Source organism: Chrysemys picta, chromosome 25 (assembly GCF_011386835.1).
Source record: "Chrysemys picta bellii isolate R12L10 chromosome 25, ASM1138683v2, whole genome shotgun sequence".
NCBI classification, from domain to species: Eukaryota; Metazoa; Chordata; order Testudines; family Emydidae; genus Chrysemys; species Chrysemys picta.
In genome coordinates this window covers 15642223-15670185 of record NC_088815.1, presented here as the reverse complement: position 1 = coordinate 15670185, position 27963 = coordinate 15642223, and the positions used below count along the sequence as shown (strand labels likewise).

The following is a 27963-nucleotide window of genomic DNA, read 5'->3' as shown; positions in this document are numbered from 1 at the left end:
GAATAATCTTGTGAATTACAAGTAAATTCACCCAAAGCAGCATGGGGAGCTCTGGAAAGCTGGTGAGTGTGAAGAGACGTTTACACCCAGGCATGCGATCCACTGGGGACATGAAGCCAAAAGTTTGACCAAAATAACTGTCCCTAGGAGAGTAAAGTGGAAGCGAGAAAGCAAGTGAAGGAATGAAAGGCCCTTACATAGCAGGCGAGAGCTTGTCAGAGTCTTTTCCTAAGTTACAAAGGGGAGGGTAGCTTGATTTGTGGGGGGGGGGGGAAGGCAGCTCTGTGACAAATGAGGAACTCGATGAAACTATTCAGTGCTCCCCGTGCAGCTGAAGTTGAGATTGTTTGCCTTGGGAAGGCAGGGGAGGTGGTAAGGAGTTTTGTTGATGCACTGGAGTGATTTGAATTGGAGGCAAGTGTTTCTACAAGGTATCTTTACAGAGATCTGGGAAGGTGGCAGTTTGGCTTTGTCAACCCAGCCAGTGTATGCAGTGAAGTGTCAGCATCCACCACTCATCGATTCCTTGATCAAAGGCCTAAAAAGAAAAGTTGTGTTGGTAAAGTTTCCACGTCTTGCAGCACTTTCTGCTTTGGTCCTACACATCTATGGAGTCCAGTTTTGACAGTCAGACGTTAACTTGCCTTAGACCCATGTTTACCACTGGGGTAATCTGTGTACAGCTGTCATGTTCACTTTTTAAACTCTTTTTAAAAGTCTGGGAAATTATTTCTTCCGCCTCCTTCTGTTGGCGATATGCACTCCGCAGGTGTGTGTGTGTATATACTTTTTATTGTGTAGAACTGTTTAAAGAGAGAATTCCATAAAGATCTTTGCAGCTGGTGGCAGCTGTTTTAGTGCTAATTAGCCTTGGAGGAGGCCCCTTCAGTGTGGATGTCAGAGAAGTCCTGGACATGCTCAGTTGAGTTATCTTCCATAAAGGACATAGGACAAGAGAAGGAATCCCTGTACACCTTGAATAGTGGGTCAGAAGAGGAAAAGGCCAGTGTGGCCTGTGTGGGGAACAGACACAGAATCACGAGTGCTAAGCTACACTGTGAGCACCTCTAGAATTGCTACTGAGCAGGGAATTTGGTTTGTAGCTGGACTTGTTACAGAGCTCAAGAAATGCAACAGTCTGGATTATGAAATGTTTCTGGTCATCTTTGGATAGTAGTTTCTTTTAGAGTGTCATTGAGTTGACTGATAAAATGATTTGTCAGCATTGTGCTGCGTTTCACTATTTGCTGGTATGCTACTGTCTGTTAACCTTTATCTTATGGAGGTTAGACCTGCATGAATAGGACACCTTCATGTCAGTCTTGTGGAAAGCTTAACGAGATTTTTTTTTTTTTTTTTTTTTTTTTTTTTGAGAACTGAAATGTGAGTTTGACACTGGTTAGATTATATATGGGGTTTTTTTTGTTTTTTTTTTATAGAATTTCTGTTTGAGCGCAGAGAGAGCTAATTACTAGTATAGCTGTATACAATATAACCTGAAACCTATTCATAGCAAACTGAATACTATCATAATAATGACAACGTTTTTTATAGCCCTATGGCATTTCCTTTAGCTGAACAAGACTTCTTGTGTGTTTTCACAAGCACTCTAGGGTCACAAATCAATTCTGAAAGTTAATTTAAACTATAGTGGTATAACTTTGCATGCAACTGGATTGCCTAACTTTTGTGGTGGTATAAGAGTGAGGAAATGCTTGCTCAGTAAAAACTATTGAGGGTTACTAGTTAACCATAAGTTATTCATTAGAAAATTTAGACTCCATGCAAGTATTTTGTATAGAACTATCATAACCTTTGGTGCTTATTTGTACAGGGACCACCAGCAGTATTCTGTTTAGCTTCCTGTTAAAATATAACGATAATAATGGAAATCTTAATTAAGACTTGTTTAATAGAGAGGAGATACACTTAGCAGACCTACTAATTTGCTTATATATTTGTAGAGGGCTTTGTTGTGGATCTTGACAGTTTTGGGACGGGATGATTTCAACTGGGAACGAAGAACAGAAAATTTGTAACTTTTTTAGGGTTTTTTTGTTTGTTTGTTTTGTTTTCCCCCAGACCATATCAGAAGAGGGAGGGAGTCTTTATTTAGACAACCTATTGAATCGGAATCTTCAATATTTTGTCTATTTTTGATGTTATATTATGTAAATTGTATACTTTTGGATGGTGGAAAGGATTTGAGTACTTGGATGTAAACGAGCAAGAATTTGGTATTCAAAGAAATCATTGTATTGGCAATAAGTAGTTTCCCATGGGCACATTTAAAACAGAAAAGCACAAATCAGTTTGCACCTCTGTGTCCAGTCAAGCCTGTGGTAATGATTTCATCACTAAATCTTTATTTCTATTTCAGGGTTTGGCCCATTTGGAGAACATGCTGTTAACGCCAGCTGGATTGCAGTTCAGGTAACAACACAAATTAAAACACACGTGGCATGTTCAAAGAAAGTGCTGTGCTGATGTGTCCCCTTTTTAAAAAAAAGTTAGAATTTGTGAATCTATTATAGAGCCTTGCAGAAATTGTTCCTGAAATTTATCAGTTGAGACCCACCCACCCTGATGATCAATCCGTTTATATATTTTATTCACTCATTTAAAAAATGAGTTCTGGACAAGTCAAATTTTGCAAGGCTGAGTTAATGTAGTTAAGCAAAACAAGGAATTCCCAGGATAACTCTATGAACATTGTAGAAGTTTTCCTGTTATCTTCCCCCACAGAGGGGAAAGAGGTAGATTTTTATAATTCCTCAAAAATAACCTGAAATCTTCCTTGGTGGTTGCAGTGTGCAATGGAGTGAGCACAGGTTTTGGTTTAAGAAATGCATGAGTTCTGATCCCAGTTCTGCCATGAATAATGGCCTTGGGCAAGTCACCTAACCTCTGTGATTTCCCCATTGTGAATGAGGGTAACATATAACATCCCTGTGGAGACAGGTACAGAACGAGAATGGTTTTTAAAGCACTGCTATTTATTGATGAGGCACAAACTGCTCTCAGATCAAGTCATTACGTAGGACACTTATGCCATTCATCGTCTGCATACCTTCATAAGCATGTGTTCTTACACTCCTCTCACTGTGTACTCTTACAACACCTGATATATTCACACTAGATGTCAGCAAGAAATCAAACTCTCGCTAACGGTGAATTAAGGTATTCTGCTTGTTTTGCAATATCCCATAACAGCGTTAATTTGTGACAGTACTACTGCATTATCCAAATTCTTTGTTATTGGAGACAGTTGACAAGTCAAGTGGAAGTTAGGGTTATATTTCAGTACGTTTGCCCAAGGAATTAGACCTGTTTTTCTCACCAAGTCCCCATTCGCCTCAGTGTTCTGGGACTAATGTATTCTTCAGAATGCTTTTAAATGAAATCACAAACTAAAATCAATTATAGCCAACTAATGGAGGGCTGGCCAGATGTTTGATGCCCTGCATTGTTATAAGGAGATCAGACCTTTGGTTCCTTGAACTGTTGGGGCTGGATGTACTTCTGAGAGAGGGTTCATTCAACTTCAGGTTGTAGAAAAGATAGGCTGTGTATAGAAAAATTACAGTTATTATAATTTGATGTTAGATGGTAGGGCTGACTGGTCCTTGTCAGTTTATCGTTGGCATAGAGACAGTTATCCCTAATAAAGGTAGCTTGTTATGGGGGGCAGAGGCTGAATAATGGGGATCTGGGATGAGAGAGAACAGAATTGGTGGCCACTGTTCTGTGGCTTGTAGTAAAAGTAAATACATAATCTGGGTTAAGGGAAGAGACTAGTTAACATCCCCCCAATCCCTCAGTTTAAGGCACTGGTGATTGTGATAGGCAGAGTAATCATGTACATTTTATTAGAGAATCTTTTTAATGTAGATTAAATTTGTTCTGAATATTCAAAACTATCCTTTGAGTTTTACACACACATTGCTGAGTTATAGCTGTACGTGTGCCGGCTGTACTATAAGCCTGTTCTTTGACAAGATTTTTTTAATTACTTGTGGTAGATTGTGACTAAAAACCTTAAACTTAAACTTTCAACCAATGTGTCGGGGATTTGCATTTCCCAACTCTATTCCAGTCCTGAGAGGCCCAGACAAAAAAGGAACAGCATGTCTTTGAACACATGCAAGTTAGGCATTGTGCGAGTTTCAGACAGGGGACTTCATGGAGCTGAGTGGACACAAAGACATGTGTCTGAGTTTCTGAATCCCAGACAGTGTGATCTGCATTTTAATAGAAGAAAAATCAATTAAACAATCTTTGTAAATCCTCCCTAGCTTTAGGGCTAAGCTAGTTCTGGTTTATTACATCTTTTATGATCCTGCATCCTGAGGATAAAATTCTGTTTTTCTTCTTTCCAATCCCCCCCCCCCTTTTTTTTTTTGGTATGTTTGTGTGTTAAAGACAAATATGATGATTTTTTTTTCTCAGAATGCAGTGACTTTCTAATATGTTCACTCGGTCTTGAAAGCTAAATTATTGCTTACGTTTGGTAAAATATGGATATCTTGAAACTAGTCACTGCAGCATTTGAATAGTGCTAAGACTTTTAATTGTTTTGTGCTTTTGTATGCACAGGCAAAGGCTGATCCTATAAATAAGATTATAGGACAGAAATTAGACACTAGACCATATGTATATATGCCTTTTAAGAGTAGTAACTTAGTCTCTGATATGTATTTTTTTTCCAAAATGCGTATTTTTGTTTAATGTCTTGAAACTTCATTTAAAAACCTGCTTTCTATGAAATACAGGACTGATGTCCATGTATATAGAACACTCTCTATGTACTAAATTGTTTGAATATTTAATGTTTGGATTTTTTTAGTTTCTCACTTTGCGTGAGAGGTGAAGGCAAAGTTTCATTCAAGGGAGCTTTAAAAAAACAACATTGACATAATTTTCCTGTTTACTTAAACATACTGGCTTTTTTCCCTGGTATAAAAGTCTGTTTTCTGTACAGATCAGCTTAGACACAGGTGTGCCCTATGGACTGTGAAGCTAATTGGCTCCTGGATCCATCCCATTGAAGTGTTTCTGGCTGAGCTGGAGGACGAGAAGAAGGGTCAGAGTGCGTTTTGACATTACTAGGGACAATTGCTGTCAGCGTGTCTAGACAGACCTGATAAGGATATTAAAGGCTCACAAAGAGGTCCATTGTTGAGGGGTCAGGGAATGGGTCAAACATGTTTTTTTTTTTTTTATTTGTCAGGTATACAAGGCTGTAGATAATAAGTTGTCTGGGGGCCAAAGGACATTTTTATTATTGAATAGAAGTGTGTGTGTGCTATCTGGTAAAATGTTAGTTGTGAATTTGTAAAACTACATTTAATAGAAATGCGGATAGAGAGCAGAGAAGTTGGCCTTTAAATGCTTCCAGCTGCAAGTTACCGCCTGGAGCATTCAGTCTAACATGTAGGGTTGAGTGAGAGGTGCAGTATGGCACATCTCATAATTGTTGAGACTCAGCGTCTAGTATCTTTCCATACTCTTAGAGAGAATTCCTAGGTGTTAGATAGAAGACAGACTTATTTCAGTATTTCTTTAATATTCTGTAATTACTTATTTCATTGATGCACCAAGTAAAATACCTAAAATTTTGAAAGTAGATTAGTGTAAAGAAGATGTGATGAAACATTACTTAACATCCGTCTCTAGTAACGAATGTCTGCATGCTTCAGACGCTAATCAATACAACAAACCTTGAATATCAGACTTGCCCTCAAAGCTACAGCAAGTGATTTATCACTGTTCTTGCTCAGACTTTCATGGACCAGCAGGTCTGACTCTTATCTTTTCTGGCTCTGTTAGTAATCTTGTTTGGCAGCCGGGGGGAGGCGCAGTGTCCGTCTGTCCATCCATACAAGCGTAAATTTTCTCCATGTGCCTAGAACTCCAATAAAGGAAGCGACAGCATTGATAACTAGAGAGAAACTAGGGTGACGTTAAATGTTGACAGTCAGGTTACAATATAGGGGAAATACTGCTTTATAATACAGCAGTCTCTCTATAAACTTCACAGTTAATGTTTACACTAGCTTCCTATTACTGGCCAGATGATTCAAATGCTTCTTGACCCACGTTTTCCCAAAGAAACCAATCTACCTGAAATTTTACATGCTTCATCTCGTTCCCTCGTTAGAATTTTTCTGGGATGTTTGGTAATGATCAGAAAAGGAGTTGTAAAGTTAAGGAGCTTTGAAAACTTTCCTAAGGTATTATGGCTCACGTCTCTAAAATGGCTTGGCCTAAAAAGTCCAGGAAGAGTTTAGAGCTTCATAAGAGCTGTCAGAGTAGCACTTCCCTGCTGGGGGCCCTATATGCTAAGGTGCTCACTCAAAAACCCTTATTAAAGAGTTTGGTTAAGACCCAAACAATATTGCTGTCTTTATTTAAAAGAAACCAGACATTTTAATGTTGGTTTTTTTAAGTGTAGAAATAAACAAGGTATCCAGCCTGCTCCTTGCTGACATATAATCCTTCATTCACTTTACCTGGCCCAGTTTACACAGTTTTCTCAAGCACAGCTTTGCTCTTGAAAACTTGCAAGAAATATTCAAGGATTAAGATGAATTACTAGGCATTGTTGAAAACAGGATTTTATAATCTCAGTAATTTATCTTTAACTTTGTGTATATTTTTGCAAATTTTAGGGGCAAAGCTGTTTGAGTGGACTGTGTAAATTAATGGGTTGTTTCCAGAGATATTAATGTTTGGGTTTTTTACGAAGTGTAGAACTTTTTGAAAGTAATATTTGTTTGAGTGTTAGAGACCGCACTGAAACACGCGTTTAGCCTTAATGCTTTTACTTTCTGTCTGTCTGTCTGAAAATAATTCCTTGTATACACGCGATTCAGTCGGCGGAGAAGGTTAACTTTTGTTTAAATGGCAGGAAGCAAAGGGCCATGATTTTAAAAGCAGTTAACAATTTTTAGCTTCCCACAAGAGGCACCATCTAAATGGGACTTGTTTCAAGAATACTCTGACCACTCACCCTCTTGCCCATTTAAGGGATTTCAAGTCAGGCACACAGAATCGATATTCACTTGTGAAAGTCTGGGCCAGCAGTCTTATTCAAAGCATGTTTTAGACCTAGCCCAAAATGTGACAGCAGCGTGAGTGCATAGAAAAAGTGTTTTTAAAAAGCGCACACTTCATAAAATGGAAAAGTTTGCAATTATACTTGGGGAACAAAAGAGATTTTTTTTTTTTTAAAGTACCCTACAGAATAAGGCCTGGAACCTCCACAAGGGTCTGCCCTCATTGCTCTGATTGCAGCATCAGGAACTAAAACAGCAAAAGAGAGTAAAAGGTTTTGGAGACTGAAACTGCTAAATATGTTCTTGTATAGTTATCCTTAAATGTGTAACCCATCTGTTTGAGAGCAGGTTGGTGTAAGAACAACAGTGTGGACTCCTGAAAACAATTAAAATAATAGCTCTTGGACTGTGAGTTGAAACTTATTTTCTTGACATGTAACTCCTACTCTGACACTAATTAGAGTTAGCAGTATAAGATCTTGGCAAGAGTAGAATTGCACTCTTTAATTGATACCCATCTGCAGAAAAGCACAGGAATAGATGTTTTTAACTGTGTATCAACTTTTGAAAATCTAAGGACCTAAAAAGTCAGTAATCTTTCCATGCAAAATACAGGATCAGCGATTAAAAACAGATGTGGTACAAAGTATCTCACTACTTGTAATTGTGTTCCAAAAGAAATACACTGGTCACCTCATTCTTGGGCTGGTGGAGGAGGAAGAAGGACCTAGAGCTAAAGTTCTGGGATGCTGATGACTTGTCTGTCTGTCCTCTTGTTATTTAAGAGCAATGGGTAACATTATCAAAAGTGCCTAAACCTGTGTCCTTAGGGGAAAGATGTGTATTCTTAACTCTAGCTAACGAGATAAAGTCCCAGTACTGACAAGGCAGCTTGTAGACAGGTTTCAGAGTGGTAACCGTGTTAGTCTGTATCAGCAAAAACACAGAGGAGTCCTTGTGGCACTTTATTAGTCTCTAAAGTGCCACAAGGACTCCTTGTTGTTAAGGCAGCTTGTAGTTACCCTTCAACTCAGGTGGGAACTCATGCAAACTACAAACTATCTTGTCTGCACTAGTTTTGTTCCTCAAGGTAGCTAACTTGAGTTACGAGCACTGACTTTTTCCAAATGGAGATGCTGCCTAAGTCCTACTGAAAGTCAGTTGGATTCTGAAGACCCTTAGCAGCTTCTGAAAATGCTCCCCAGTGTAATCTGTGGTAAGGCTCCTAAACCCAATGTACAGTATAGGTTTGGAGCTCAGCTTTTGAGCTTGCTTATGTAAATCTCTGCCTTTTTTCAGAGGCTTCAAATCTTGTGTGTGTTTCCCTCCCTACAGTTCTCAGGATGTTTGGGGTTTGAGGGCTCTGGAATTGATGGTTTCACTTCTGATGAGCCAGTTCCATTCTGGGCTAAACTGTTAAAGTCTGACATACCATACGAGCAAGCACCTGACTGAAATCTTGCTGGTAAGACTGGAATGCATCAAAACAGAGGTGACCGCAGAAGAGCAAGAGAGAAAAGAGGCCCAACTAGTGTGTTTGGCAATTGACCATAGAGTAAACTAGATGAATGGAGATACTGCGTTATGAACAATTTCCACTATAAAAATAATCCTACAACTATGAGAGCTGGAAAACAGGCAAGACCTTATGCTGGGTTTGGAGAGAATTTGCAGTACAAGCGGTATTGAAACAATACTATTCTCTATTCTTTCTTCTTTCATTGAAGCATTCATCCTCCCCCTTCCCTAATTAACCTCAAAGAAGTCTCTGGCCAGGGGTCCAACTGGCAGTTGCAGAGTTTCCCCCAAAGGTTTAAAAGAAACTAGCCCGAGCACACTTTTATTTTCTATTCTTATGAATCCCCTTGGAAAACATCTCCTATCTTCAACTTGATAGTGTCTTAAACTACAAGAATGTAGGCTGAACATTATGCTACCAAATAAATGCAACTTCTGGGGTGCATGGTGATACCTTGCACTACCTACATACTCCACCCTTTACTAAAATATTGGGTGAACTGGAAACAATACAGATTTCAGATGTGAGGATTCCTTCCAAACCCCCTCATCCTTTTGATTCACATAATGAATAGTGCAAGTGTTAATGCTCAATGCCCGCTCCTCATGGCACCAAACTCAGAAAAGCGCCTCTGCTAGGGCATAATCGGTGACTACACAGGAACTGCTGGAATTGACACCGATAGAACAGCTTCAGAATAACGTACGGAATCCATGCTGGTGGTGCGACTTCTGCCTTCCTGGCCCTGGCTTTGGATGCCACTGAACACTCTGGAAATGGGCCGAGCTTCCAAAGGAATTTCACAGCTGCCTAGATCAAGAGAACACAACTCATTGATCTGCCTTAATGAAACCAAACACAACTCCAATGGAAAAGTTTAGTAACCACCTGCTCTTTGAGGGAACACTCCCTCGAAGAGACAGGCTCAGTATCCCATGCTCCATTGAGGTACTGGAGAAAAGACACTAAGGCAAACTGGGACCTCTTTACCCGCGCTGGCCACATATATGTTGGAAAGAAGAAACAAGTGGAGAGAGCCTAGTGTCGAAGAAAAACCCATTTGTCCCTTCTAAACCGGAGAAGCTGCTCAAGGCCTCTTTAGCCAGGTAATACTAAGACCCTGTAATGCTGTTGGGGTCAGCAAGGCCAGTGGTGACCTGCAGAGTAAGTGCAAATCACAAGGTAAAGAGAAGCTTGGGGGCAACTTGAACTTGCACACTCAGCTTCTCCAAGGTTTTCAACTAACGGTTAGAAAAAAGTAACTTGCTAGCTGGGGCTCGTTGCCTTCTCCTAGATGTGCACAATCATCTCTTGTGTACCTGACAAGCCTACTCTGAGGAACACTAAATTATCCATTTCCATCCCTGCCCCAAATTTCTAATGTCCTGGACGTTTTGCATAGAGCCACTTCTGTGTATCACTTTGGAAATAACTAAGACCAGACTAGCGCCCCGATTCTCTGCTGATTGAATTGAGACGGTTTTAGTATCGACAGAGTTCCTAATGTATGTCTTCAGTCAGCATGGATCTCTCACTTAACCAATTGTATACACAGGAAGAAGCAAGCAATGACCTGCAAGAGGTGCAATAGATCCCTACAGCCCTTTGGAGTATTGTTTGGCACAAAGCCAGTGATCTTCAACTCTGTGAATGTCTATATGTGATAAAACTGTATTCTTTATTTGTATTACCATAGCACCTTGGAGCCCTAGTCATGGACCAGGATCCTGTGGTGCTAGGCGCTGTACACACACAGGACCCACAGGAGTTTACAATCCAACTCTAAGACAAGAGACGACAGATGGATACAGACACGCTGGGAGTACAAATAAAGAATGAGTGTGAGTGTTGCACTTCACCCTGTAGCTGTCCTGGCTATCTGGGTTTCCAACTTTCATAATACCCCGAGGTAAATGATCAAGGCTGTATTTCTAAGCCTTAATATTTAAAATCACCAAAGTCAGTCCCTTTCTTCCTTTAGTAGTTCACTAAGCATGTGGAAGATGCAGTTACCCTGTGCACTTGCATACAAGTTTTAATACTGATATCTTAATACATGAATAAAGAATTCAATGAAGTGGTGCAACTTTGAAGAATCAGTTATTACTAGGATGTTGCAAAAAGTAGCCATAAATTATAGTGCCGTATTACTCTCTCCCAAACTACTAAAGCCTCCATGTACTAAGCTGCTCTTGGGGGGGGCCTCAGGTTTGTTGCTCCCACAGGTTTAGTGTCTTTGTGCTTCAAACCAAGTAGTGTGGACTCAAAAAAATTCTCCCTGCCTCTGGGCATTTGGGAAGGTTAGTGTGTCTCTGGTGTCTGGATTTAGTTACAGTCTGCTGTCTGGCTTCTGTTTGTCTGATTAAGATGGTCATAGGACAGAAAGTTTTGACTACAGCAGAAAGTCTAGTCCTGCATTTGAATAAATAGATTAAATTCAACTGAATTTAATGTTTTATTTTAGAATATTTATTTCACCTTGCAGATGAGTGAGGGTCTCACTTTTTTTTAAAATATTTAAGCAGTCACTTTATTTTGCTGCACAGAGGGTATAAATCAGGGGTTCTCAAACTGGGGGTCGGGACCCCTCAGAGGGTTGCGAGGTTATTATATGGAGGGTCGCGAGCTGTCAGCCTCCACCCCAAACCATGCTTTGCCTCCAGCATTTATAATGGTGTTAAATAGATACACATTAAAAACACTTTTGTAAGGGGGGTCACACTCAGAGGCTTTGTGTGAAAGGGGTCACCAGTACAAAAGTCTGAGAACCCCTGGTATAAATTCTGTAAAATTTCATGACTGCATACTTGTTTGTATTCTGGGCCATTAATCTTGGCTAAAATTATAATCCAATTACTCTAAATTCAGAAGATGGGACTCTAGCCAGCTGTCCAGTTCAGCAACAATGCTGATTCTCTGTGGGTTTGTGGAAATATAATTTCATTGATTTGCAGTAAACCTACAAATCCTACGGAAGTATGGAAAACACCCTTCTGCGCGCTCCTAAAACTAATTCCATAGCCAGCAGATGGAACTCCTTTTGTTTAAAAACGCATTTCAGTGCATTGTCGTCTTTTTTGAATTGCACACTTTGTATGTGGAAAAACCAATTCATTTTTGTAGTGCCCAGATAAGCACAAAGCAACCACTTTTATTTGCTGAACTCCAATACTCCTCCCACACACAACCCAAAATGCACAACTTTGATATGGAGAGAAGTGAACACCACAACGGTAGTCAGTGAAGTCACATTCTACCTTTGCATTTCAAAAACAGTTAAATAACCACCATGGTTAGAATGCTTTTGAACATGTTCCCTTATGAGTAAAGGGATATTCACTGTAGCTTCTGGGGAACTCCAACTCTACCAGCCGCTCAGATTCCTGTTTAAAATATGTATACGTCCCACAACACAAACACTGTGTAGCTGTCTTAAGCAAACCTGTATAAAATTCAGTGCAACGAGCCAAAAGCTGTGCAAATCGTGATGTTTATTCTTTTTATAAACATGTCAAAAGGGATACACTTACAATGCACTAAATGATGAAATAAATGGACTTAATACTCACTTATCCTAATATTTTATTTAATCTATCAAACCAAAATATATTGAAACAGCAGGGCCCTCTGAAACAATACCTGTTAAAGCAAAAGGGTTATTAAAGTGTTGGTGCAATCAGGATATCGGTTTTTATGGGTTCTCTATTGTCCCAAACAATGTTGGGACAAACATGACAACATCCTTTCAGGCCACTCGGTATCCAGATGATGATCAGAGGAGGAGGATGGCTTTGTCTTTAAAACTCTGCTAGGTGTCCAGTGAATTGGATTCTACTTAGCATGCTAAGTGAATTGCTCAAGGTTGCGTATTGCTGCATGAGTTTTCCAGTCTGTAAAATGGGGACCTTACTTCCCTTCCACGTGTCACAGGTGGGTTTGTGAGACTGAATTAACAGTTAGTAAAGTGCTGGGACCCTTGAGTGAAAGATGCTGTAGAAGTACAAGCAAAACATTACTTAAAGTGGTCCCATGGCCCAGGTCTGGATACATATAGAGGAGTCATATACCAAGAGGATGGGCATACACCTTGTCTGTTTGCCTTGGAGTAACACTAATTGTTGTCATACCCACTGATTGAATGGGGGGGTCTGTATGTAGCCCTTCATGCTTATGGGAGGGGGACGGTGGAAATTTAATGCACACTAACACTTGTTGTATGTGTATTGATTGGTTAGGCGCCTGTGGGATGTGTGTTTTACAGCTCTCGCTTAGTGGACTGGGGGAAAGATACGTACCTGAAATCCTAAAGTAAATGACAATTGTTTCCTTCAAGTGTTGAATGTCCGTGTGTGGCTCAAGCCATGTGTCTTATGCTCCAAGATTTTATTTTTAAATGCTCCTAAAGGGTATATTCTCTGTTGTTGTGCCGTCTAATCCTACTGCACAAAGTGACCAGTTTCCCACTTGTATTATTTAATTTAATCATCTGGGAAACTAGTTCCTGTCGCATTTAGCCACAATGCTCTTAAGTTTTCTGCTTGTCTTGCTCTGATGGCTTGGGACACTGCTTCCCAGTGCAGCAGGATATATTTCCTAGCTAGCTATCTTCTCTTGAACTGAACATTCTCTACTTTAACACAGTATCATTTTAGCTAGTGATAAGCATGCCACAGAACTGCCACTTTCACTTTTGTGTAGGAAAAAATGTGGTGCTGGATGTTTTTCCAGCTGAAATTCAGTTAGTGTCCAAATATTTAAAATAGTCAGAGGGGACTCTTTTAGCCAATATTTTTAAAAGAGGACGTGACTTATTGCAGTATTTGAATCAGAAATTAAAAGTTGCTGTTGCAACATTAAGTACAAATATGCTGGATAGTACAGTAGAGGTAAAGCCATCAAATGAAACTCCTTTTCCATTTTAGAGTTGAAGGCTGTATTTTTGATCCTGCCAAAGTGAAAGTAAAACCCACAAATATACTGAGTAATCTGTGCTGATGCGGCTTCAGTCCTCCATATGAGGAGTTTTGTAATTCCCTATAAAGATTAACAAAAAGGCAATCTGCCTGCTGCTACTTTTAGCTAGAGATGAGAGTTGCTGATCTTTTTACATGCAGGCAAGCATGAAAACTTGCATATTCTTTCTTCCTATGTAGGATGACCAGAAAGGCTTAGACTTCTTCTGTGAAGAGAATTATCTGTGGTGCTTTCCATGTATAACACAAACCACTTGAAAGAAGCAAGATGTCATTACATATTCTTTAAAATAATATAGCTAAGAAAAATGGCACAGACATGAAGTTGATTTTTTGATGTGAGGCACTGTCTGCAACCTTTCCAGGTTTAACTAAGGAATGTAACTTTCTGTATGATAAACGGTCCTATCCGTGGATTTTTAATATTCTTTTCTCACTGTCCCCTGAGCCCAGTTGTGGCTGCTTTCCCCTGCCCAGCTCACTGCTATGGAGAGAGCCTCTCCTCGGGGCAGGTGCAAGGCTTGCTCGGGAATGCTGCGTCACTTCTAAAAACGGCCAGCAGAGGAGGAATAGAAATGTCATTTCTTTTCTCTCACTTTAACTTGGGAGGAGAACCACCATGAGGTTTCCAGTCCCCATCTGTCCAGAGGCAAGGAAGCCAGTCTGAGCTCTCTCCTGCAGGATAGCATAAAGCACACTTGAAGGCTGGCCCAGCAATAGACTTTCCAGCATAAATGTCTGATCTCTTGATATTTACTTTTTTTCCTGTTCTTAGGAGCTGGAGAAGCTGGGCTTGGGAGATGGTGTGGATCTGTATGTATATGAAATCCCAGTTGAATACCAAACAGTACAAAGACTAATTCCCGCATTGTGGAAAAAACACAGTCCACAAGTGAGTAAAATGCAAAGCAAGATGGAACAGATGATAGTAAACTGATGGATCCTTACAACCATGGGCTGATGTTCCTAATGCAAAGTCAGACTTCTGATGTATGATTAAAATGTTGATGATTTGACAGATCTTTCCTTTTGACAGAAACTTGTGAATTTGGACAATTATACAGCTTAAAATAACTAGAGACCTGGTTAGTAGTGTCAGTTCCCGAATCCCTGCACCATTGATGTCTACATGGCCTCCTCGAGGGTGGCCCGCTTTGGTCTCAAGCCGTCACTGTTCTCAGGGTGGAATTCTGCAATCTGCTCCTGGGCTGCAGATCCTTGCAATTCATTAATCACCTCCACAGATCTGACTTCAGCTCGTCATTTGCAGTTCCATTCTCTCAAGGGCAATGACAAAGCGATCCAGTGATTAGCCAGCTTTCATAAAGCCAAGTACTGTTTGTTCAGAACGAAATCATTTTGGAGAAAACACATCTGAAAAACAAACCGGTTATATGCATGCCTGCCCTACCAGGTGATCACCCATCTTTCACATGGAAGGCCTAGTATCAGAGGGGGAGACGTGTTAGTCTGGATCTGTAAAAAGCAACAGAGTCCTGTGGCACCTTTAAGACTGACAGACGTATAGGAGCATGAGCTTTCGTGGGTGAATGCCCACTTCGTCAGATGCATGTAATGGAAATGTCTAGGGGCAGGTATAAATATGCTGGCAAGAATCAGTCTGGAGATAATGAGGTTAGTTCAATCGGGGGGGGGGGGTGAGATCAACTGCTAGCAGTTGAAGTGTGAACACCAAGGGAGGAGAAACTGCTTCTGTAGTTGGATAGCCATTCACAGTCTTTGTTTAATCCTGATCTGATGGTGTCAAATTTGCAAATGAACTGGAGCTCAGCAGTTTCTCTTTGGAGTCTGGTCCTGAAGTTTTTTTTGCTGTAAGATGGCTACCTTAACATCTGCTATTGTGTGGCCAGGGAGGTTGAAGTGTTCTCCTACAGGTTTTTGTATATTGCCATTCCTGATATCTGACTTGTGTCCATTTATCCTCTTGCGTAGTGACTGTCCAGTTTGGCCAATGTACATAGCAGAGGGGCATTGCTGGCACATGATGGCATATATAACATTGGTGGACGTGCAGATGAATGAACAGGTGATGTTGTAGCTGATCTGGTTAGGTCCTGTGATGGTGGTGTTGGTGTAGATAAGACCATCACAGGACCTAACCAGATCAGCTACAACATCAGATCAGGATTAAACAAAGACTGTGAATGGCTATCCAACTAGCCACAGGACTCTCTGTTGCTTTTTATGGAAGGCCTAGTAGGTTCTAAAATACTGCAGGTCCTCCCGCATGACCTGATTCTGTTGGACATACCTTCATGCCCGTCAGTTCACAAGTAGTGCCTGTGGCCCTGTGCCCAGGCCGTAGCTGACATCCTGCACAGCTCCAAGTCCTTTCTCTGTTAGTCGGAGTGCTATTTCTCAGGGGATGAAATGCCACAAGCGTTGCCACCTGCTCTGTTTCAGCATTGGGAGTTTTTATTAATGACACCCCAGTACTTTGGTTGCTTTAGGAAACCTCCTATATCTTACCCGTTTAGCCAGGAATGCCATCACTAGGCAGCCCATAAAGAAACATAGAACATTTATAAAGTCAATAAAGAGGCCTTTGGATAGTCCATGGTTTCCAAAGCATCGCTTTTGTTTGAAGAATTCTACACCTCAAAATAGAGAGCCCTGCCCATCAGATGTGCTTGCTGGGCAGGCATCGAAAAGGGCTGGCTAGGGGGTAGGCACCTCAGGGCTAACCTGTGCCATCTTGGCTCTTCCAGTAGCAAGCTTCTCCTGAGCAGATTCTGCCATTCATGCCAACCTTCCTTTTGCCTGGTGTGAAATAAAACTGTCACTAGGAGCTGGACAGACACAAGTGGAATCGTTTCACATTGGACCCAAGACTTCATTGGCTTATGAACTACGGTAGAATCTCAGAGTTACAAACACCTCGTGAACAGAGGTTGTCAAACTCCGAACACAACATTATGGTTCTTTCAAAAGTTGACATCTGAACATTGACTTAATCCCACTTTTTCTTCTGCACAGTAAAGTTTCAAATGCTGCTTTTAACCATTTTAATTTAAATGAAGCAAGCACAGAAACAGTTTCCTTTCTTTGTCAAATCTTCTTTTTTTTTTTTTAAGTAGTAGTTTACAGTTAGCACAGCACTATATTTGGTGGGGGTTTCGGGGGGCGGGGGGGGTGTCTGCTGCTGCCTGATTACATACTTCCGGTTTCAAACGAAGTGTGCGGCTGACTGGTCAGTTCGCAACTCTGAGGTTCTACTGGAACTCTCTAGTTTTTTAATGTGGCCCCATCAGCATAGCATTAGAATGCCCCCAGGGTTACTGTCTTCCCTCCCACCACCCTAATTTTAGCTAGCTCTAATTTGTTTTGTTTTTTTCTTTGCAGTTGGTGGTTCATGTGGGTGTATCAGGTATGGCTACAACCGTAACATTGGAAAAATGTGGGCATAACGTAGGATACAAAGGCTTAGACAACTGCCGTTTCTGTCCAGGCTCTCAGTGTTGTGTAGAAGGTGGCCCAGAATGCATCGATTCGATTATTGACATGGATGCAGTTTGCAGGAGAGTCTCAACACTGGGACTTGATGTCACGGTTACTATATCCAAGGATGCTGGCAGGTATGGGATCACAGTGATCAGTGGTGTATGTTCCGTTTGTGCTAAACTAATGGGGATGACAGAGTTCCTGGGCCTCTCACTTCTAATGAGGTCATCACTTCCATCCCGCCCCACAGGGAGTGGGGGCAGGGAAAGAACTCCTAATTTGTCTTTTAAAATCAGTTTAATTTTATCTGGGTCCATAAAGAGAAAATGTCATAGTCCTAGGCCAGTGGTTATTGCATGGTGTCACTAGAAGATAGAGGTAAGATTGTTCAGATGCCCTAACTGTATTTCCATTTCTTCATTTTAAGTTTTAACCTTAACTGTGAATTTCCTAGGAGTATAATTGGAACATCACTGTAATGTAATTTGGGTCAAAATACTGATATGTGCTCTCAACCGTAACTTCATTTTAACAGTTTTTGTCTGAAGCATCGGAACTGGACTTGTTTTCTATTGTTGCGTTAATGAAAAAGAAACTAACAAGAATGTTTATCTGGAAGTCTTGCAACAGTTGTTGCTATCACTAGGTTTATGCCAGAAAATTATCCACCATTCACAGACCACACAAAGCCCCTGGGCTGGAACTGAGATGCATTAAAATGTTGTAGTAGCCAGATATGTTGCATGCAACCAAAGGCTCTTATCACCACTGTTTTTTTTTTATGTCTGTGGGATGTATTGGGGCACTTACCTTGTGTTTCCTGGAAGTCCACTTAGAGAATTATCACAATGTTCTTATTGTGGGAGTAGAGTTTCCGAAACTGGGTTAAACCAAAAACTGCAATCTGGCTGCAGCAGAAACAGCTATCATGTGGTTTTGCTTTACTGTTAAACATTGTCATGACTTTTTCCCAGAATAGCAAAAATAACTCCTTCATTTTAACAAAATCTATTCAGAGAACTTCTGAAATATTTGTTTGAAGTGACTTTTGAAATATCTGCAGCTGTATCTTTAGCTGCATTTTGATATTCTCCACTTCAGCTTTCCTTACAGAAGGCAAAGCTATAAACTCTTCAATGTTTGCATGCTTCCTTCCCCCCCCCCCCCCCACCTCCGTTTAAGTATTCCAAAGATAGGGATGGTCTGGAGTGTAGGGCCCTAGCCTGGAATTTGTGGGATCTGAGTTCAGTACCCTCTTCTGCCACAGGCTTCCCATGTGACCTTAGGCAAGTCCTTTAGTCTGTCTGTACCACGGTTCCCCATCTGAACGATGGGGATAACAGCCCTGCCGCCCATGGGTGTCGACAAGATAAATACACTAGACGAAAGCACTTGTGGGCACTTTTGTCTTCCTTAATTAGAAACATGCTAATTTTTCTCATGTCTATCAGTTATCTAAAATAGAACTCTGAGCCCACAGAAATGCTTAGGAACAGATTGTCTGCAGAGCAGAGGAATGCTTTAACCCTTTCTATGAAATTATTACTTAGATCTAAAGTGTTACACTGAAGGTTAGCAATCAACTATGCCTCTTGGGCCTCCCTTATTTCAATGTGTGTGTCTTTCTCAGTTGGTACCATTCTAACCCACTCTGCACAGCTGTAAGTAACTACACATGGTGTAGGATAGCGGAGAATTGGGTCTTTTGTATTTGTGACATCCTGCTATCCTAATAAAGGCCATCTCCTTAATATTCTTTAGGTAAAGCAGCTACCAAAGTGATGTTTTTGCTGTCTGGGGAGAAGTTGTTTGGTGCTTTAGAACAGCTGGCATGGGAATGATATGAGAGGCTCTGAAACCTGTTTCTCTGCTGCAGTGACAATAACTGAAGCCAATACAGGATTAATTTAACCATTCTTTTCTCTTCTGTAACAGTTTTCCAATTCTAATTGGCAGAAGCCATTGGTGCTGGGCTTCCCACGCTCAATTTTATTCATATCAGTTTGCTCACGGTACTTGTTGCATATCACTAAATAAACTTTTTTTAATTACAGATATCTCTGTGATTTCACTTACTATACTTCCTTATACCAGAGCCATGGCAAGTCTGCATTTGTTCATGTGCCTCCACTGGGAAAACCATATACTGCAGAACAGCTGGGCCGGGCACTACAGGCTATCATAGAAGAAATGCTTGATGTTTTGAAGCATTCTGAAGGCAAAATCAATTGTCGCCATGAACACTGAAGCTGGGCAAAACTCCTACCACTGTTGCACTTCCAAAAATCTTCCCCACTACTAAGTACTGGGGAAGCAGCCTGTCTGAAATGTACAGAAAAAGAATCAGACTACAGAATGAAAGTTAATTCCACTTCCAGCAATTCTGTGACCACCTTTTCTTCCTGTGTGAATTTCACCTTAAACAAGAAAGTATTTCAAGTCTTTCTTTTAAACCACCTGCAACTACTTATTTCCTGAAGTGGCTGAAAAATGTGTGCTGTGTTTCCTACAGAGGATCTCTGTAAATCAAGTGACAGCTATTGAGCAGTCTAATACAGTGCAGATGGAAAGGTTTACACCTGGAATCAGAGTTCGTGTGCAGGGAATTGATAATACCAACTTCTGATTAAAGTCCTTAGTTTAAAAGATTTGCTGATTTTTAAAAAAATTAATAGGTTTTAATGTAAAATTATAGCTATAAGCAGTTGGCATAGAAGATTGTGGGCTTATTTGGGTTTTAAACAGTTCTTGTTTGGGATGGGGAGTCATTTATAATTGTTTTAGAGGGGCACTGAATATTTTTTGCCAGTCCTAAAATACCTGTGCATTAGTGTGGACTCCTGTTAAGACTTTAATAGTGCTGCAAACAGAAGGGGATACATGGTTTTTATTTCTCATGTTGGGGAGTACTTGAGACACCCAACCTGCACCAAATATTTCTGAAAAATGATTTTTATTGTGCTCTTAATACCACCTTCCTTGCTCAGATTAACCATATACCTCCTTTACGAAACACATTGTTTCATACGTGTATAAAATAAAACTTATAGCGGTTGGAAAAGCTTTGCTAGTGACCACTGTTTCCACAGGGGTCTCTTTTCCCAGAACCTCAATGCTAGAGCTTACCCTGCCCCCGTACCTTAAAAACAACTCGGTACTCTTTTTCCTTCTTTTTTTATTGTAAATGTTTGTTCTGTTTCGGGATTGGAGGAAGAATAACATTTAAGGACTTGTCCGCACAGTGCGGCAAAGCACTCTAGCGGCTTGTGCTCCAGCTGTCCCTTGAAGACCCTGCTGGTACGCTCTAACAGGTTCCTAGTGCGCGTTGACGGAATCCTGCTTCAACACTGAATTCATACACAGCACGTTAAAGTGCTTTACAAATCACACCTCTCTAGAGTGCTTTAGCATGCCATGTAGACAAGCCCTGAATTAAATATTAAGTTAGAGTCTTGGCTTATAATAGACATAAATATGCCAAAATGTGAGTGAAAGGCAACCCCGCCCCACAGCTAGCAGGCATTCAGCCTCACCCACTACCACCCCTGCTGCAGACCCAGAGTTGCAATGATCTTGTTTACTCTGTGCTGAGCTCTGTGTTGGTGCTTCTCCTGGGGCACCGGGAAGGAATGACCAGAAGGTACCACGGCTTCCATTATTATCTGTATTGTCTCCGAGGCCCCCATTGGGCTCCACTGGGCTAGGTGCTGTACACATCCACACACTGGTTCCTGCTGCAAAGAGACTCCTGCAGCTCTGATTTTCAGTCCCGTGCCTCAGTTCCCAGTCAAAGTATCAGAACTCCTCTAGTGGCCTACAGCCAGGAGAAAAGCAGTCTGATTCTCCACTGCCTTGCCTTTCTGGCCATTATCCACACCAGTGCAAACCAATTCTGATCCATCTACACTAGGAAAATCAGGACCCAGGGTTCTCTGCTGGGGTCACTCACCCCAGTGATAGCAAACATGCACTTTTCTGACTGGCCCGTTCTAGTCTCAAAACCAGTTGTAGAGGCCATGATGCATCAGGGGCAAGTACATGCCCCCATTCTAGCTGCAGCCTCTTGGGCAGCAAAACTTTCCGCACGGGCGGTGTTGTGGGCCTGGTCCCATTCTATACGTTTTTAAGAAAGCCCTTCTCGGCATGTATAAACTGAACCTTGTATTTTAAAATTTCACTCCAAAGGGGCATTTCTGGATGGCCTCCAGGTGCCCTCTGTGTGGTGAGATGATCTCATTCGTTAACACTGAGGCTAGGTCTGACGTGCTGCTTGCTCAGCAGACTTTCCAAATGCAGCACTTGGAAAGACGGGTCTCGTGTTCTAGCCAAGATTCAAAAAGGTCTTTGAACTAGTAGTGTGTGACCTTGACTCTAAATTGTGATGTAAGGGAAAGGTGCGTCATGCCACAACAAAAGGTTAAATTGGCACTAGCTAGCATGTCTTGTTAGGGAGCCATTTAAATAAGAACTTATGTGACTAGTTCTAATACTTTTACTAAAATAGATATTAAACTACGTTTTGAAACCTGTTAGAAATATCTTTAACTGTTTTAAGTTCTCTAATTATGAATGATTCTACTAGAGTATCTCTCAATGAGAGCTGCTGCTTCCCACCAGGAAGTCTAGCGACCAAGAGAAGACATTTGAATGCATGAGAGCGGTTGGAGACTTCTGCAGTTTTGTTAAGGCAACTCTCTTGTTTGGGAAGCTAGTGCATGGAGATGTTCAGGTATACTTTTGGGTTACTTAAGATTGATTTTCTGTGGAAATATCTCCCATGTTTTCTTCACCGCTTTTCTGATTGATAGAACTTGCTTTAAAAGTCAATGTGCAGTCTCTCCTGTGCACTAAATGCAGAGTAGCACTTCTTTGTCCGGCTTTCAGCAGGCAGGTCAGATCACAATTTCCTGTTTAGTAATTTATTATATTTAATATTTTGTTTAAATATTGGTGATTTTACTCATTCTTGCAAATAGTGGAGGTCATGATCTTGTAGCTTTCCCTTTCATTGGTAAGCAGTTCTGATCATCAAAATGCATCTTAACTGCTGAACCTCTTCAAAAGAGAATTGTGTGTGTGTGTGTGTGTGGCTATATTCCATTAAATATAGCAGCTGACTTACATAATTTCTGAAACCATTTAATTTCCACTTTAAAAAGATTGCTGGCTATGAACAAAATGGAAGCAGAGCTTCACAGCTGAGTGAGATAGAATGACCATAGAGTTGAAATTCCGCGGGATGGTCTCATAAAGGGCTGCAGATCAACAACCACATGTTCCTTGTAGTGTATGGCCCCAGAAAGTCACAGGTGAGGCTGCCCCTAAACAGAGAAGCTAAAGCGCAGCTTGTCTGCAGAACTTTTTATTGGTTCATGTTGGCAGGTATCTGCTTATGTGGGCCACCTGTCTGCTGAACATTCCTCCTAATTCAGTAAGGGAAGTCTGTCTAGCAGCTCTGATCCTCTGGATCGTTGGCCAGTTTTACATCTCATTTTGGTCAACATTTCCAGTTCTGAATTGGACACTCTGTCAACATCTTCCTGTTGAATGTTCAGTTGTAACTTTGAGTGCAGATAGTCCTTAAGGAGTTTGCAGATGGTCAGCCTCAGAGCCCCCTACTAGTGTTGATACTGCACCATGCTCCGTGGAATCCACTCGAGCTTAGGAATGGATTATACTGTATAGAACTGTAGAAGGAGGAGCGTACAGTTCTGTGAACGGAGAAAGTAGGAGGGAAGTGTCATCTTCATTCAGGATTCGTCTGCTCAGTCAGTGGAATCTCCCCAGCCAGGCACCCTTTCAGAAGTGCATTTTGGGTCCCTTCCCACAATCCTCCTTTGAGGGGAAAAACTTCATTGATTTCTGAGAATGGGAGCGTGGGATGTGAGCTCTGAATGTCAGTGTCAAAGTTCATATTTCTACTAATATGCTTCACTTTGTTGTGAGCAGTGTTTTTAATTGTTTGCATTTTCTCAGTCTGCTTTTGTAAAGCTTCATGAGATCGGTTTTATTTGCTAGAAAATATAATTTATTTTATCATCTTCTGTTTTGAGAATAAGTAGTTGATCGCCTCTTTAAAGAGCTGGTGTCTCGTTTTATTAGTGAACTTTTGTATAGTGATTTTTTTTTAATTGTGACATTAAACTCATTTTATTTAAATCTGACCTAAATTAAATACTTTTTTTTTTTTTTTTTTTGCTGATTTTTTTTTTTTTAATTTAAACTCATTAACTCATGTGTTCTCTATTATAGACCTATTTTGTTTGGAATTATACCATAAAAATGGTCAAAAACTTTAGTTACTGTCTTGTGTAATATTTGCTGCTTGCTTCATCCTCAGTTCATTAATAAATAGAACTTTGCCTGGGAGACTCATTGCCAGCTACAGAATTTTTCAAACTAGCAAGTAAATGTGGAAACCCAAAAAATGAGTTAGTTAAAATTATGATACCTATAACTAGTACACCTTGTAAAATATGTGAAATTCTAGTCAGTCATTGCAGCACTGTCTGTATTAGGGTGACCAGACAGCAAATGTGAAAAATTGGGATGAGGGTGGGGGGGTAATAGGAACCTATATAAGAAAAAGACCCCAAAATCGGGACTGTCCCTATAAAATCAGGACATATGGTCACCCTAGACTGTGTTAACACTTTGCTGAGAAACTGGGTGAGAGAGCTTGGTGGATTTTGTTTTAATGAGAGATCAGGTTTGTAGAATGGGAGAGAGAACTAGGGAGGTTTTGTTATGTTGGTCAAGGTGTCTTTATGTCCTCACAGCTTGGGGGAGGTAAGGAGTTGGTGACATACTTATGGATGAGACTCAGTTGTTTCAGTTAATAAAAACTATGGAGGATTTTTGAGGAACTCCAGATGCGCTCAGACTGCTTCAGGGATTGGTGACCATAGTGGCAGGAGAAATTAAGCTTGAATAAAAACGTGGTAATAGCCATTATGAATCAGGGAAGAGAAGTACTGCTGACTCTGAACTTGAAGGCTTCTCTGAAAATAAGGACTTGGGAGCCCTGGTGGGTGTACTAGTGAAGACCTGCCCAAGGCTCAGCAGCTATTTGTGCTTGAGTGCATTTGAAAAAAGGACCATGAAATACGAGGAAGAAAATATATATCCATGGTTCACATTTATGTGGAGTATTGTGCAGCATTGGCTGCCTCCTCTGGAAAGATTGAAAAAGGTAATGAAGATGGTTAGAGGTATTGAGCAGGGTTGTGACGCGAGACTGCAAAGACTAGAATTATTTAGCCTGGAAAGAACAATTTTACAAGGAGGGGACTTAGTTGAGGGTGTTCAAAATTCTAAGACTTAGTGAAATTAAAGGGAGCACATTTACAATGAAAAAAAATTAATACCACTTTATGCAGCTCAGTGTTTGCAATTCATTGCTGCTGGTAGGCCTGGCTCTGTGGCCAGTATCACTGGTACTATGTAAACTAAGAATCATAACCTTTAAACTGACTGCTTGCCGGCATCGAGAAGGGATTTGTCCCCATGCAGCCTTGCATGACAGTGTGTGGAGGGTTGTCACTCTTCCTCTGAAGCATTGGTATTGGCTGCTGCCAGGGTCTGATATATGACAACTTCTCTGTATCTACTTAGTATTTGTACTGTAAGTGCTTGGCTTATAATAAGTCAAGTAGAGAACTATAAATTGTCCCAAATGTAGCATTTAGACTTAAGTGATGTGGTGGTGTTTTTGTTGTTGTTTGGTCTGCCCGATCTTCCACACAGTGTTACCTCTTGGTGCCTCGCTCAGCTGGCAAACAGTACCCCGGACGCTGTCACACAGTGAATCCATGGTACCGCTGGGATAAGAACCCAGGAGCTTCCAGGCCTGGGTTCCAGCTGAGAGCACAGCCTCCCAGTATTTTTTTAAATGAAAAGTTAAAAAAATAAATTAATCTCCTAAATGTGATAAAACACCAATAATCCTCATACTATCTGAATGTGTAATTCAGTGAAACGTTACATGCAAACGTATATGAACTGTATAAAGAAATTGCAGTGCAAAAGGCCTGGCTGGACCCCAAGTGGGGAAAGGTTATGTGGAAAAGAGCGATTAATCTGACAGGTGACAGCCTTCTTTAAAAGAGGAACCATCACACGAAATAAACTCCCAACCTGACTGTATTCTGTCACCGCCTGCCCAACGGTGGCCTGTGAATTGGTTTTAAATTGTAGCCTAAGTGTTTTTAATCTTTCTAACCATGCATTTTTGTGCTACAGCATTGAGCTCCGTTAAGAGTTAGTTGTGTTAAAAACCAACGGTCCGGGGACAACAGAAGGGAGAGTAACAGGCACGTTTGTGTATTTTCATATATGGAGTTCAGTTTTAGGAATCATTCTGCAACAAGGATGTTGTAGCTGAATTCACAATAGCTCTAAATCCATTTGTGTTTCTCGAATGGGCTTCCATAGAGCAGCTTCCCTCCAAGCGCCTTAGACCGTTTCACTTCTGGTTTGTAGAAAGCCGGTTTACAGTAAAATATGGGGGGGGGGGGGCGGGGGGGGTGATAGGGCTTCATTCAATTTAGCTTATTCTAGGTTTCGTTATATTTTCAAAACTTTATTGAAAAGCTTGCATAAAATGCCCCAATTGCTCATTGTTATATATTGTAGAGTGTTGCATTGCATTTACCAGAAATCCTACCTAATATTTTGCAGTGAAGAAATGTCCTTTTTCCTTTCAAAACTAGTATTTGCAGCTTGACATAAATATCTGTCTTATCGGTGTAAAAATAAACAGCAGTTTCACTGCAGCTCCACAGCAGAAACAAAGCAATATTCAAAATAATTAAACCCACAGGATACTCTTGGGCTGTGTTGTTAATCCCTCACCCTATTGAAACATGGAGACTACCTCTATTTAAAGAAATATTTTAAAACAAAATGAAAGGCAAGGTGTCTTGCTGTAGACAAGAATTAAATATGGGAAATGAAATAAATTATACACTGCGCTGAAGTTAAACCCTGGGCTGTTTAAATACAGGCTCAGGTCTTGTATTGCACCAGCTTATTGAAATGCCTGTGTTAACTTTGATTAAACAGGGAGTGCCTTTTCTTGGGCTTTGCTCCCTGGGAATGCAGCCTGTTGGTGCATGGGGATAGATGAGCCATTTGCACACGGGTGCGGAGGGAAGAGGCAAGATTGGACTCCTGTAACTGGGAGAAACCAGTGACCACCTGTCAGTGTCCCCTTTATCTGAGGGGATGTTCTATAGAAGCTCTGCATTGACCTGATCTCCTAAGACCTTCCCAGAACACATCCAGGCCTAGTAAGGGAGAGCAGAGTACATGCTACTAAGTGCACTTGCGCGCACACAGCATTCTTACTGTTCACTGGGCTTCAGCAGACTGGCTGAATTATTGGTCAGATTTCTTCAGATCATGTTTTCTTGTCCGGACGTCTCTTGTTTATGCATTTGCAGCATCACTCAGCCTTTCAAGATGGGCACTTTTGAACCTCCTCTGTTAATTGTGATCAGATAAACATTCTCCTTCCCCCTCTCTCCCCAAGTCTCTCAGGTGTGCTTATCAGGACTATTGGCGCTACAGTTATACATTTGTTGAGGCTTCTGTTTTTCTCAGTACTTTCTTGCAGTGCCTTGTAAAACCAAACAATCCAGTGTGTCACAAAAGGGCTGTGTTGTAATGACCAAACAGTACCATACTTTCAGCTTGCCATTGCTAGACTGAACTCTGTAACTGGAAATTTAAAACTGATATGTCAAAAGTAAATAAAATGAGTTAATTCTTTGCTGTGGCGTGTTCTTTAACAAACCCTTCAGGAGCTTTCTCTGAGATGCCCTCTTGTATGGTTGGAATCACTTTGTTTTTAAACTTCCATTGCATAGCTTAGATTTTTGTGTAATGTTACAGGGAGGAGTGCTTGGAAGTATTATTCTGTGTGTGTGTGTGTGTGTGTGTACAGCAGTATCTGTGCGCCCCATTGTTCTAGGCACTATGTAATGTGGGACTTTTCAGAAAACTTACATTGGTCTACAAGGGAGTGATATAGGACATAAAGCTGGGGGTCTGTAGAACATGGTTCTGGCATGTGACATAGCAAAAATTGTGTACTTTTGTTTACAGCTTTCTAAACATTAAAATGTCTCCTGTGGCCACTTGCCAGCATGGTGTCCTTCCCCTTGCGGGGGGGGGGGGGGAGAGGAGAGTGTTATGGAGATTCTTGCACAGGTTTGGCAGCTGTATCAATTCGGTAAGAATAGCAAGCATGAAATCTTAGCAGACAAAATCTAGTCACACAGTTCTGAGCCCGAGCCTTGCAACGCGTCGCTCTGTGACTAATGATCCCGGGAAGCAATAGGCAGAGGTTCTAGTTATTACATCCAGTTATGCAACTGATGTGATGTATTGATTCAATTAGGAGAATTGTTGTTTACAAGGCAATGGCTTGATGGACCTTTTTTGGCAGCTGACCAAGATTTTTGGAGCTCCCTTCCTCAAGTTTGGAATGTCCACAAATCTCTCATCTTTGGACCAAAATGCAAGATTCATCTCTCTGCCTTAGTTTTCCTAGGATAACGTTTTAAACAAACACACCCTGGCCCCTCTATTAGCTATATCGACCAATACACCTAAGCTCCACTGAGCACCTGTTAGTTCCCATCTTCCTGTAAATCTCTCATGGTGAGTGCACTTCTTGCATCTGAAGAAGTGAGGTTCTTACCCACGAAAGCTTATGCTCCCAATACTACTTTTAGTCTTAAAGGTGCCATAGGACCCTCTGTTACTTTTTACAGATTCAGACTAACACGGCTACCCCTCTGATACATGGTGAGTGCAGTATACATACCTAGATAACGTTCTGCACGTCAAAGAATGCCACTGAATGTAATGATGTTAGACACCCTGTCTAGCATATCTAGACAGGTATTTATAGAGAAGATACGTAAAGGCCAGCCATGTCCCCTGT

The 27963-nt window shown here is 41.0% G+C and overlaps 1 protein-coding gene across 4 annotated transcripts; it reads left to right on the top strand.

Annotated features, from left to right (window-relative positions):
* The first annotated feature begins 291 nt into the window (after positions 1 to 291).
* PGPEP1 (pyroglutamyl-peptidase I) lies at positions 292 to 26783 on the top strand. Of its 4 annotated transcripts, none has more exons than XM_065578131.1 (5): positions 292 to 1057; positions 2381 to 2433; positions 14326 to 14442; positions 16914 to 17146; positions 18774 to 19065. In XM_065578131.1, the coding sequence occupies exons 1-5, from the start codon at positions 895 to 897 to the stop codon at positions 18775 to 18777; spliced, it is 570 nt and encodes a 189-aa protein (XP_065434203.1). In that variant the 5' UTR covers positions 292 to 894; the 3' UTR covers positions 18778 to 19065. The 4 variants fall into 4 exon arrangements, with proteins under 4 accessions (XP_065434203.1, XP_065434201.1, XP_065434202.1 ...); XM_065578129.1 differs by lacking the exon at positions 18774 to 19065 and adding an exon at positions 19067 to 26783 and having other exon boundaries at positions 302 to 1057; XM_065578130.1 differs by lacking the exons at positions 292 to 1057; positions 18774 to 19065 and adding exons at positions 1529 to 2035; positions 19067 to 26783.
* The last annotated feature ends 1180 nt before the right edge of the window (positions 26784 to 27963 follow it).